Raw genomic sequence first — 13,241 nt, forward strand, 5'->3', positions numbered from 1 at the left:
CTGTGCCTCCTTCATAACAATCATTAAGAAAAGAGTCACTAGAGCGGAGTACTCGGAGCATTGTCAGTGCTCGCAACACAATATATTTTAAGGGTCATGTGAACACAAGTGAGAATATTTCCCATTTGTCACCAAAACGCAGGAAAAAGAACAGGAAAACATCAAGGGCATTTTTAACACGTGATGATTGGGAGGGGAGGAGAGAGGAGGGGAGAGAGGAGAGAATGCTGCTCTCCACAAGTCGCGGTAAGTGTATACGTGCAATGTGCCATTAAAATTAGGCAGATCCCCGAATTGCTGTTAGCCATCAGGCAGCCTTGTGACGTCACCCTATCATCTGTTAGCATTGGTTAACCATTATTGGTGTTAACAGGCCAAACATTTGCGGCGATAGCCGTGATGGCAGTTTCATAGATGTCCCACCTGAACACGACATCACTTCGTAGGATGAGTTAATGAACACGACACCTTCAGAACAGTATGGCCCCTCGTCTTCGATTCCGGTCCATAGCTGTTGGAGTTTGTGCAATTTGCGCCATCCTGTTTGTGGGATTTCTCAGTTGCGAGGGTGAGTATGAAAACTATTCTCAAGATTTCGGCCAAGCCATCCATGCAATATTGAACAACCGACGTTGTGTGAATAGGTTGGAAACAAGCAATATAGGGCACGATCTACATGTGTCTTCATGTTCTTTTTATAAGGCTTAAGAGAGAAATTGATATTGTCTGCTTGAAACTTTCTCGTTTCTGTCGGAGTTTATAGATTAAATTATATATCGAAGCGCTTTTTTTTTTTAGCACAAGCAGTAAACCACCGATAAGGAGATCATGTTTTTGTTGTTGTTGTTGTTGTTGTTGTTTTTTTTTTTTTTGGGGGGGGGGTGCATAGATTTCAGATTTAAATGCAAGGTGCTTCAGTTGACAGAATTAACATGAACGTTTTCTTGATTTTCTCCTTTTTTTTTGGGGGGGGGGAGAGGGAGGGGGTATTTTTGCAGAAGTCCAACTCAAGTGAGGAAATGCCCTTAACGATTTAAGATAATGCGTTAAACTTAAAACATCTACCCGGGAACTCATGCAATTAGTTTGTTGGTAGTGGAGACAGAAATAAATATTTGGATGATAATGCCCAGATTTGACATAACTTCGGTCATCTAAAAAAGTCTTAAAGAGTGAAAAATGAATGTCCCATGTATAAGACTTGCAACATTAGGCTTCTTATACAAATTGTGGGTGCATTAAGGTTTTTTGTTGTTGCTGTTTGTTGTTTTTTTTTGATCATTGGAAACAAATAGGGAAGAACTCGTAAAACGTTACATTATCATATTTCGATAATCAATGATCATGTTCGTCATCAGTGAGTAATTTGTAGCAATGCTTATTGTAATCCCTCTATACATATTAGTATGTGAGGAAGAACCAATTGTTTAATCGAACGTTCTAAAAACAGTCTACCGCACGATGAGTTCACTTAAACCCAGTCATTTACTATACAGTAGGACCTACAACTTGTATAACCTTTGAATAGCGTGTATGACCCCGCTTCTCAACCAGTGGGCCGCGATGTCGGCCAAAAATGAAATAGAAAAGACTCATATTTAATGTTACTGGGCCTCAAAAAAAAAATTGTAGGCGCCAAAGATGGCCTCGGGTTGGAAAAGTTTGAGAAGCGCATGCATGGTCTGTGACATAGTTCAATTCAGGGACCGCGAAACGGGGTGTGGAGGGGGGGGGGGGATGGGGCTATTATAGCAATCTTTGACGCCATCGGCCCAATCTGCCCCCCCCCCCCCCCCCCCCCCCCCCCCCCCACACACACACACACACACACTGAAAACGTTCCGGGGCCCCTTCAATGCTACATCTATCAGGTATAATACTGTATTACATAATTATCCTTTACAGATGCATATGGGACCTCGTTTGTAAGGCACGTCTCCAGTCATGCAACTGCCAGTGTTAATCGGACTACACCCAAACCTGTCATCCAGCCCTGTACCAAGGAAGTAAAGAACAATGTCACTTTTCCCGTAAGTGCATAAACATTGTGTTTCGTCCATTTAACGATCCTATAGTGATAATATCATGTTGCACATTGTGCGTGCTGTGACAGCATGTATAGCCCTAAAGATATACCTTTTAACATTTTTGGCTCAGTTTCCGAACATAACTGTCAAGTTTTTGTACTGACACATGAGCTGAGATGGGATGTGTAAACATGGACAACACTCAAGGACACGACAGTCTGTAATGACATTAAATACATGTTTCCTGACTTTTTTTTTTTTGCATGGGAAAAAGTGCCTTATTATGATACCGAAAACACTTATAGAAGTAGTGTATTGTACGTCCATTTAGCACGGGAGAACACGTTACTAATGTTGGCATTCATGTTCCAGATTAGTGTATTTAATTTAGCACTGTCTCATTTCATTTCATTTCATTTCATTCATTTATTTAAGCACGGCAACATACTTCATTTCGGAGACTGTTCTTTCGCAGGCCCGTGCGGATGAAATACAACATAAATATACATTATCAGAAATGAAAAACAAAACTCATACATACTTCATTTCGGAGATTGTTCTTCCGCAGGTCAGTGCGGATAAAATACAACATAGATGCACATGTATCAGAAATGAAAAACAAAAATTCATACAAAAGAAAAAACAACGAAACATAGAAAACAGACTACCATGGTGATGAAACTATGGCACACATCTCGACAAAAACATGATCAATCAAAGATAACCATGTACAATTCCTTAAGTACATCGCGGTAGTTTAAAATGAAAGAGACGAACACAAAGGAGAGTTCAGGAGAAAGAGAGAGAGACAGAACATAATACTATTTAACAAGTGAACAGTATCATATACAAATAAATTTCAGATTTAAATGCAAGGTGCTTCAGGTGACAGAATTACACAAACGTTTTCTTGATTTTTCTCCTTTTTTTTTGGGGGGGGGGGGGGAGGGGGTATTTTTGCAGAAGTCCAACTCAAGTGAGGAAATGCCCTTAACGATTTAAGATAATGCGTTAAACTTAAAACATCTACCCGGGAACTCATTCAATTAGTTTGTTGGTAGTGGAGACAGAAATAAATATTTGGATGATAATGCCCAGATTTGATATGACTTCGGTCATCTAAAAAAAAGTCTTAAAGAATGAAAAAATGCATGTCCAATTTACAAGACCTGCAAAATTAGGCTTATTATACAAATTGTGGGTGCATTAAGTTTTTTGTTTTGTTTTGATCATTGGAAACAAATAGGGAAGAACTCGTAAAATGTTGCATTATTGTATTTCGATAATCAATGATCATGTTCGTCATCAGTGAGATGCACATGTATCAGAAATGAAAAACAAAAATTCATACAAAAGAAAAAACAACGAAACATAGAAAACAGACTAACATGGTGATGAAACTATGGCACACATCTCGACTAATACATGATCAATCAAAGATAACCATGTACAATTCCATAAGTACATCGCGGTAGTTTAAAATGAAAGAGAGAGAGAGAGAGAGACAGAACATAATACTGTTTAACAAAATGAACAGTATCATATACAAATAAAATGATTTCATTTTATATTACTGATTTAAAAATTCGTTTCTTTTATTGTTGTATTTTTTCATTATATTTCGCTTTTCTGGTTTCTTCACTTTTATGTTCGAAAGTTTTCTCTGATATGAGACAGCGCGGTGCTACGTTTTCCGAAGTGAGGGGCCGACTTTATGGAAGCAGGGACTTCGATTCGTTTTTTTATGATGGGAGTGGGGGGGGGGATTTGCTGTCACATCTCTTCTGCGAAAAAATAGAGGAGGCGGGCCCCCACCCCTCTTTCTCCGGTAAAGGTGGCCCTGTCAGATCCAACAATATTGTTAAAGTTCTCCTGTTTATTTTCGAGATTCCATTAAAAAATTGTGTTTACACGTTTATCCCAAACGGCAGAATATGTGATATTTCATTTATAGTCTCTCTCTCTCTCTCTCTCTCTGTAATAGTCAAAGAGCCTATTACAATCATATATTGTTTACATCCTATGACCTATCTCTTTGGTTTATATACTGTACATGTTGACACGCTTGAAATTGAAAAAGATTGTGTAAATGACATTGAAATGACCATACACGAAAATGCGTTATGAAAGAAAATGTATAAAGATAAAAGATTAAAAAAGATATTTGAATTCAGCAGAAAGAAAGATTTATTTGACATACACATATCGAGTAGTAAAAAAACAAAAAGAAAAAAAAAACAAAAACAACAACAACCCGGAGAACCTCGCTCCTTCACCGGCAGTCGTTATTTCCTCATTTTTGCCCCATTCAACAACAACAACAACAACAACAGCAATGTTATGGTTATTTGGCCACTTTATAGACCAATGAAATGAATGACCCCGTAAAAAGAAAACTAAATCATTACGTGGAAGAATGTAGAAGCATGAGATAGCTATAAAAACAATTATACCAATGCAGAGACTCCAACCCAAAGCACCTTCTGATCTGGAGATTCTCCCGCCTGAAACCCCTAGCAAACGGGAGACTCGAACTTGATGTGTGCGAAGCGCGAAGTTCCTAGGGTTCTAGATGCTCTCTTGTGCTATCTAAGGCTTATTTTTTCAACATACGATAGAAATAAGTAAGAAATCCCTTCCAACGGGAGACAAACAGCCGGGGCGGGAGAAATTAGATCTCAAACGGGAGAACGGGAGATTTTGCAAAAATGGGTTTTCGGCGGGAGATCTCCCGTCGAAAACGGGAGAGTTGGAGTCTCTGCCAATGGAACACCTGCCAACTTGGCCTAACTGAATGCAAAAGTTGTACTGCAGTACGGGCTTCAGAGCGACGTCGATGGTTGTATTCCACCTCCCTGGTTGCACTTTGTGCGATCGAATTCGTATACGTCTATTGGCGACTGGCAACTTTAGCTGTCCTTTGATAAATTTCAATGACTATTTTTTGCTGACCTCTCCACGAAATTGAATGACTTATTTATGCTCTTTCATGAACTGTGTGCAAAATTGAATGACCTATACAAAGTAGATACTTTTCATGCTTTTGCGCACAACAAAGCGCAGAATTGAAACTAGACCTAGTTTCCAATGACATTGTTCTTCAAAATGTGAATTGAATTAGGAACAGAAGAAAACCGGAACAACAATTTTATTGCGAGTGGACTTTGGAACGCAAATACGAATACCAGAGCGACTGAAGCTGTAATAGGAATGGAATGGGTGTGTCGGGTTATTCATTATCTTGTGAACTTTAAAAATGAGTATATTTACAAATGTATTTCTGTTTATGATCATCATAACTATTGGTTTTTACCCCCCCCCCCCAAAAAAAAAAAAAAAAAAATAACTGATTCAAAAAAGATCTGAATTAATCAGCTGAAAGAACTTTCTCGGTCTCTCCAGCTCCTCAACAATTATTTTTGCATCGGCATTATCAAGCTGAATGTAAGGAGGCTTTGTATGAGAGACCTTGAGTACCTACTGAAATTTAGTTTTAGTGTCTATCACTGTACCAAGATATCTATACTCACAAACCTAATCAATGCGATTGCTTAAATGTAGAATTAATGGTGCATACTTTATAGGTTCACTGTTTTATGATAATTTATGATGATTATCATACTGTAGATCGAATTTTTATTACACTACTGCTTCATTGACGTAATCAAAAAAAAAAAAAAAAATGTCCTTCCATCATTTACACTCCAGGAACTAATTTGATATGCTTTGTCTTGTATATCTATGTTGTTATTTTTTCTGAAGACAACTTTTTTTTTTCCAAATTACCATTTTTTTTTTTCTTTTCTGAGCATTTTAGCCTTGCTTCAATTTACTCTGACAAATCTTAAGGCGTAATCGTATGTTATCTTATTATTTGTTCCAATCAGTAACGCACGAGTTGGAAAATTATATAAACTCTTGGAAAGTTGCTTATTAACCTATGATCAACCGATGGTTCAAATATTACATAAAAGAAAAAGGAAAAGTACGGACTCTTCCACTTCTTTACTGACTTATCATGTTGAGGGATAATTGTCCTCCTGTGACAACATTCATTATCTCAATTTCTAAATCCATCGATGGCTGTATTATACCGAAACTTCTAAAAATCTTAACTTTTGAACGCATGTACGCAATATATGATTTTCCTCTAACTCCACTTCTGTGCTCTCAGCAGATATTACTGCAAACACCCAATTCACATTATTCATGCAGGTTTAATTTTTTCTTGTCTGTTTCATTTTTTCCTAATAAAGAATGCTTTTTGGCATTATGTTTTAGGGGCCCCAAAAGTGGTCCGGCACGTTATGATTACGTGATACTTTTGTGGCCTTCGGTATTTGAAGTGTTTTAAAGGGCAATTCTATATTATAGATAGTGATCCTTAATATTTATTTAAAGCAAAATAAAATTCAACAACAACAAAATAGTATGAAAGTGGTTTTTATCTCAACCAATTCTAAATTCAGACCGGTGTATGAATAATTTTCACGTGTTATTATCAATAGCATGCTATCTTTAACATTATTACATACTGTACAAGACTAGTCGAATAGATCTTAACATGAAAACTGTGCATAACTGCATTGCCACAATAATTCTGTGAACTCAAGATGGCCGCCGTTTCACTAAGGTTGATAGTCACGTAGCAGCGACCCCAGTTGCAAAAAAAAAAAAAAAAAAAAAATCAAAGAATGGTGATCTCATGCTGGCCTCACAAGCCTTAGTCCGTTAAAACTCCACTTTTATTTTTTTATCCTTCATATTAATAGAACCCAACCACGCTACCAGTGATTGTTGAAGATACTCAGGCAGCACGTCAGGAGACCCTGCGACGTGAATGTTTACGGAAAAACACCAGTGCTTCCCGGCGGCTTGTGGAGGCTTGCGGCGAGTTCAGAGTCCTTCCGAAACAACGAACACTCCTTCTCCTCATTCCTAAATGTGGGGGCACGAACTGGGGCAGACTTCTGCTCAGCATTTACGGATTTAAACGTCAAGACGCCAAAGTGAGCGCACAGGAAACTGTCAACCTGTTGAAGAAACGATTCAAGTTTCTGAAGAGCATCAGTGAACGCGTGAAGAAATCGTACGCAGCCCAGTATAAGAAAGTTATCTTCGTCCGGAATCCTTACACCCGTCTCCTGGCTGCGTTTAGAGATCGATTAGAAGCCTATCCGAATAGGAATCTATATCACCGTCGCACTCACAATAAGAAAATATACACAAAATATGGAAATCATTCTAAAGCAGAAATGCCCGGTCCGTCAGTAAAAAGTGAGATGTACAATGTCACCTTTAAAGAATTCATCGACTATTTCCTAGCCAAGAATTACGACATTCATTGGGAAGATGTGTACAAGATCTGCAATCCTTGCCTTGGTTACGACTACATAGGAAGATTGGAGATGTACACCGAAGATGTTATTGAGGTGCTGAAGCTCATGGGTGTGGATTCTAAATTCTATCCGTACAAGGCACTTGACGTTTCGAATAGCAGCGATGACGCCATAATGAAAAAATACTATGACACGCTTTCTGATGAACAGTTTGAAAAAGTCAACCAAAGGCTTTCTGCGGACATGGCGTATTTTGGCTACAAAATGCCTGAGAGCATACGGCGGCATTAACAGGCTGACAGATTTACCGCTGGTTTCTACAGAAAACACAGTGAAGTTTTAATCTTAACGAGCTGTTAACCCTATTCAATTTGTATTTCAAGCTGGCATTGGCAAAAAAAAAGCAAAATCGAAAGAGCAAGACTTCAAAAGTCTCAAAATATCAGACAAATAACAAAAAAATAACTTTGATCGGGCTTCGAAGTTTTCGCATGTTTTCATGAAACATGTAACCATTACAAGTGGCATCCACATAGGCAAGTTATTTGAGAATACAATGAAATTCCCACAAAATCTCCACTTGGTCTGCACACAAATCCTGTGCTAAATTTCCGTTGTCAAATAAGGTATGGAAGACAAAAGCTTGTATCCTCCACATTAATCACTATTTTGTATCTACAGAGCACTACGAAAGACCTTTAGGGGAAAGGTCTGGACTTGTATAATTGCTATGATGAGAACATATCTTCGGTATTTTTTTTTTCTCTGTATGCAAAAATTAGGAGAAGTAATTGTGGCATCATGCCATCGTCTCCTTTAATAATCATGTGATTGCTTGTAATGTCATCGTCCTGTGAAAAGAGTAAAATCTTCATTCTGTATAACTTTATGATCGCACGATCGTGCAATTAGTTCTGTTGATTGTACTCGATCTTTTACGTCTGATTACAGTCATATTGCACAAAATAGTGGTATACAATTTTTATCACCCTCATACAGGAACCATCATTTTCAACTGCCTTCGTGATTATGAAGGCTGTGTATCAAGTGTGTAGATTTTTTTAAAACATTGCTGTGAACGTAGAACATGTTTTTGTGGACAAATCTTGAGCATCTACTAAAACCACTTTGCGGCCATCGTCTTTTACTTTGATGGCCATTTTTAGCCAAGGGATATAGTCTTATGTTTGTGTACTTACTGTGGAATTTCCACAATCATGTAGATTCAGAGAATGTAAAATATCAATAGAACTCTTGAGCAACGTTGGGGCGATATCATATATACAGGCACTATTATTAAGAAAACTGTGCTCAAAAGTGAACCGTTTTGAAAGTTTCGTACTGTGGGCATGATGGGCCAGCACATTAGAAAGGTTCTATTGATGACGTGGTAATTGCTAGATTAAAGGGATACAGGGAACAGTAAGTTTAATTTCTCTTACAATGCATTTCAGATATCAAACTAAAGCAACACAAAATTATGTGCACTAGCTATGCTTGCTCAAGGATTGGGAGTTATCGTCCCAGCAATTCACACTATGCCACAGAATACTTGGACTGAACCACAAGCACCTTATATTGTGTGCCATGCGTGGAAAAACTGATGCATTGCATGCGGTGAAAATTGTAGGGATTCTTCTTGCTTTCATATTCATTATTTAATTTTGTTTGAGGATGACAAGTACCCTGTGGAAGAAATATGAAATGACAGTTTATATTTGCCAACATGTTATGGCATCTTCAGCGAAGATATTTCAACAATATTGTTCATTGTATTGCATTGCAGTGTAATGGTACATAAGAGTTTAGCCCATCAAACCCTAAATATCAGTTTAGTCTTTATCATGTGACCCTGCATTGCAAAACCAACAAAAAGTCGTCAGACAAGTATTTTTTTTAACAGTTAAGCAGAGATTCCGAAGGAAAAGACTTTAAGCTTTAAAAGATGTATAAATCAAATGGAATTCACTCTTCTAACCTTACTAAATATTGGAAAGAAAGCACATCGTCCTGGAAATGTGTACTGCGTAAAAAGGCTCTGAAGTAGGGTCTATTCGAGTGCTTGAATACCCAGCCGTGCTCTTTGCAATAAATGGGACAAAAAAAAAAAGATATCAAATTCCTTAACAACAACAACAACAACAAAAATACAATTTCTCTTTCGTTTATAGATGATCCTAAACTTTAGAGTAATGTAGAAGAAGAAGAATTTCTCTTTCAGAAAACATGAAAAAGTAAGATTGACTACAGGTATACCCGTTTAACCTACTTTAAGTCCTCGCACAAAGTCAGTGCATGCGACTTTTTGTCGGTTTTGTGAAACATAATAATTGTCTCATGAATCATATTTTGTAAAGGATGTTACAAGAGAAGAGGGTGAGGGCAGTGTGTGCTAGGGAATATTTTCTGGTTCTTATTTATCAGGTAAAATATAATGATCATGCCTGTCTGGCTATATCAGTATCTCCGTGAAATACCTCCCCCTCCCCCCCCCCCCCCATGCAGTGTTGAAACATTATTATGGTTATGTCTCACCGCTGACAGTTCCCTGTGGGACGTGAGGGTTGCAGTTGTAGTTTGGTGGTTTGTTTCGATTATTCTTTTCTTTTTGTAAATAATGGTGGAGTTTGGGGTTATATTTTAGCTCTTATCATAATGTAACTCACTCAAACTGTTCAGATCGATATTGAGTGAATCTGATCTATTTCATGCATCGAGCTCTGTACGATGCTCACCTGCAAAGTCAAATATAAATACAATGAACAGTCTTTGCCAACATCTCTTCATTTGTTTAGCAGAAAAAAGCAAAAAAAAGCAAATATATGTATATATATATATATATATATGTATATGTATATTGAGTGAATCTGATCTATTTCATGCATCGAGCTCTGTACGATGCTCACCTGCAAAGTCAAATATAAATACAATGAACAGTCTTTGCCAACATCTCTTCAGTTGTTTAGCAGAAAAAAAGCAAAAAAAAAAGCAAAATATATATATATATATGTATATGTATATATATACATATACTGTATATACATATAATCATTATACACAAACACTCAAATACGTACTATTTATGTGAGATGATGAATAAAGTGTTTTCACCTTTTCATAGCTTCCTATCTCCTGTGCTGGATTTTGTCTTGACTGATGGTATACACCACTGAAATACAATGTGCGTCTACACAATATGGTATGGCCATGACTTGTGGTGAAAATCAGAGACTGGACTTGCATAGATAGCAATAGTGTCTGAATGATTGTGGGTAAATGGATGAATGGAAAGACGCGAAAGATCAAAATGATTTAAGCAAGAGTGAACATATTGAATAATCACTATAAAATTACACGCCTGCATTCAAGTTTATGAGCTTATGAACGATACTACATGTAATAGGAAAATGCAAATGAAATAATTGATGCCCTCATCCAAATACCCAATGAGAGTAAAAAGTTGTTCTTCTTGGCTGTAAGTTCCTACATGTAAAGTCAAATAAAGAAACTTCTTTAATCTTAATGGGATTGTATAGTATAAATTGGAGGAGATGAGATTGGGCTTTTTTGCAAGATACTTTTTTGCAAGATACCAAGAAACCGTTTCTGCATGGAATAGTACAGAACATACTATTCTAAGAGGATTTCAAATCGGTTTTGGAATGGCTAAGACATCCAAAAACGAAGTTTTTCGGATCGCTCTGTTTTGGACATCTTAGCCATTTCAAAACCAATTTTCATTCAATAAACAGGGTGCTGTTCGTTATTCCGAAGGTTCGATATTCCGAAGGTTCGTTAATCCGAAACACGCAAATTCCCTATACCTAGAGGTTTGTTAATCCGAAAATGAAAAAGGGTTCGTTAATCCGAACATTTGTGGCGTTATTCCGAAGGTTCGTTTTTCCGAAGATTTGTTCATCCGAAAATGAAATTCGGAAAAACTAACCTTCGGAATAAGGAATCTTCGGACTGAAGAGCCTTCGGAATAACGAACCTTCGGAATAACGACCTGTAACCCAATAAACATTGGATACCTCTTACAATTACATGTTCTTTCATATTTCTTAAAAGGTTTCTCATCTCACCAAAAAATCTGAAGTTAGGTCTCAACCAAAGCTATACGATCCATTTAAATAAGTTATGATATTCATGTGGATTCCTATACCTCGTCATTAATTCACCTTGTGGAACGGTACTTATCTTCAGAATCCCATGGTCAGAGAACAAGTTTCTTTACAGTCCTTTCAAAAATATTCACGGATATTATTTAAAAAAAAATGATAAACAAAAACGTGTATTTGCATCTAGTTTTTTGTAGTTTCAAGTTTGTTCATAGCATATCCGTGAGTGTGCCCCGTGGGGGTCAGTTTTCACATTTTGATTTTCGTTTTGAAAACGCATGGTTAAACTTTCTCCAAACTATACAGGTAGGCCCTAATTGCCATCCGCAGTGTGGTGAAATGTACAAAAGAGCACCATGCATTCCTGGAGGTCCCTAAACCTCCACAAGTGTTCTTTTTGGGTAATATTCTGCAAGCATAATGGGAATTTGTATATTAGACGTATAGCAGTCATCTAAGTATAGGCCTATGCCCTTCTAGCTGCTTCGAAGCGCTCAGCACCTTAAATTTTGCCATCAGTATTTCTATCTGTAGCAAAGCTCTCCACAGTGTGCGTGTGTGTGTGTGTGTGTGTGTGTGTGTGTGTGTGTGTGTTTCTTTTCTTGACGTTTGTTCGATCTATAACTGTCATTTCAATTAACACTTGACCGAACCTCACAATCCCAAACTTCACTGTTTTGGCTATAAAGAAAAGGACTATAATGCCAGCCACTGTTTATAAACAGAATGATGCCGACCTCCACCCCCCCCCCCCCTAGACATTATGTATATGTATATACATACACATATATACTATGTACAATATGTCCAATATATACACATATAATCATACTATGTACAATATGCCCAATGCGCCATGACATACACAAAAGGCAGAAAGAAGGAAACAATGGTCATTTCATTTTAGTTCTTGTATACGATTTTCGGTTGTTGTTGTTCAGTCTGGAAGATAATCAATATGTAAACGGGAAAGAGATAACAATATTTGGCTGCTATGTATCTTCGGGGCACACCGCTTTGATTACATAATAGTTAGTAATCAGCTGTTGTTGACCGCATTGACACTCCCTACGGCCATGTGAGATAACCTCACCCGTTCCATCGTTGAGATCGATGAGAATAGATTGAGCGAGGAAGTACTTGAATCTTATCCCCGTATTAGGGCAATTACCCCCGAGGACAATTACCCCTTGGCTAAATACTAGTTAGTGGTAAGATTGGAGTAAAGTTTAGGGTTAAGGTTAGGTATGGGGTTAAAGTTTAGGTTAGGGTTAGGACTAGGTTCAGGATTACGATTAGGATTAGGGCCAGGGGAAGGGTCCGGGGGTAATTGCCCGGGGGGTGATTGCCTTTGACCCCTTATCCCAACATGATCGTGTTACGTCTTCCCGAGGTTGACTTTCCGTTGTTTTCTTTTTTCTTCCTCTTTTGGACTTGAAATCACAGCAACGCTCACACAGTCGAGCCAGGCTCTCGTGAGTCTGCATATATGGCTCTTTGGGGAAAAAAAAGAAGAAGGAAAAAAAAAAAAGTCCTGATGGAATAGTTCAGTTCAGTTCAGTTTGAAGTTTTTTCTGCATTTACCATGAAAATCATCCAAGGTTTACGGTACATGTACTTTGAACAAAAATGAATATGTACATACGAAAAAAAAAAAAAATCACGATAATCTCTGAAATTTTAGAACAAATGAAACGAAATAAAAGAAAACAGCAACACACTTATTTTCAGTTTGAGAAAGCACACACACACAC

General features: G+C 37.6%; 1 protein-coding gene across 1 annotated transcript; it reads left to right on the top strand.

The window, feature by feature from the left end:
• The first annotated feature begins 464 nt into the window (after positions 1-464).
• On the top strand, positions 465-8,284 carry LOC140232009 (carbohydrate sulfotransferase 9-like). Its single transcript, XM_072312159.1, has 3 exons — positions 465-568; positions 1,906-2,030; positions 6,800-8,284. Exons 1-3 carry the CDS (start codon positions 481-483, stop codon positions 7,655-7,657), a joined length of 1,071 nt encoding a protein of 356 aa, XP_072168260.1. The 5' UTR covers positions 465-480; the 3' UTR covers positions 7,658-8,284.
• The last annotated feature ends 4,957 nt before the right edge of the window (positions 8,285-13,241 follow it).

Source organism: Diadema setosum, chromosome 8 (assembly GCF_964275005.1).
Source record: "Diadema setosum chromosome 8, eeDiaSeto1, whole genome shotgun sequence".
Lineage (NCBI taxonomy): Eukaryota > Metazoa > Echinodermata > Echinoidea > Diadematoida > Diadematidae > Diadema > Diadema setosum.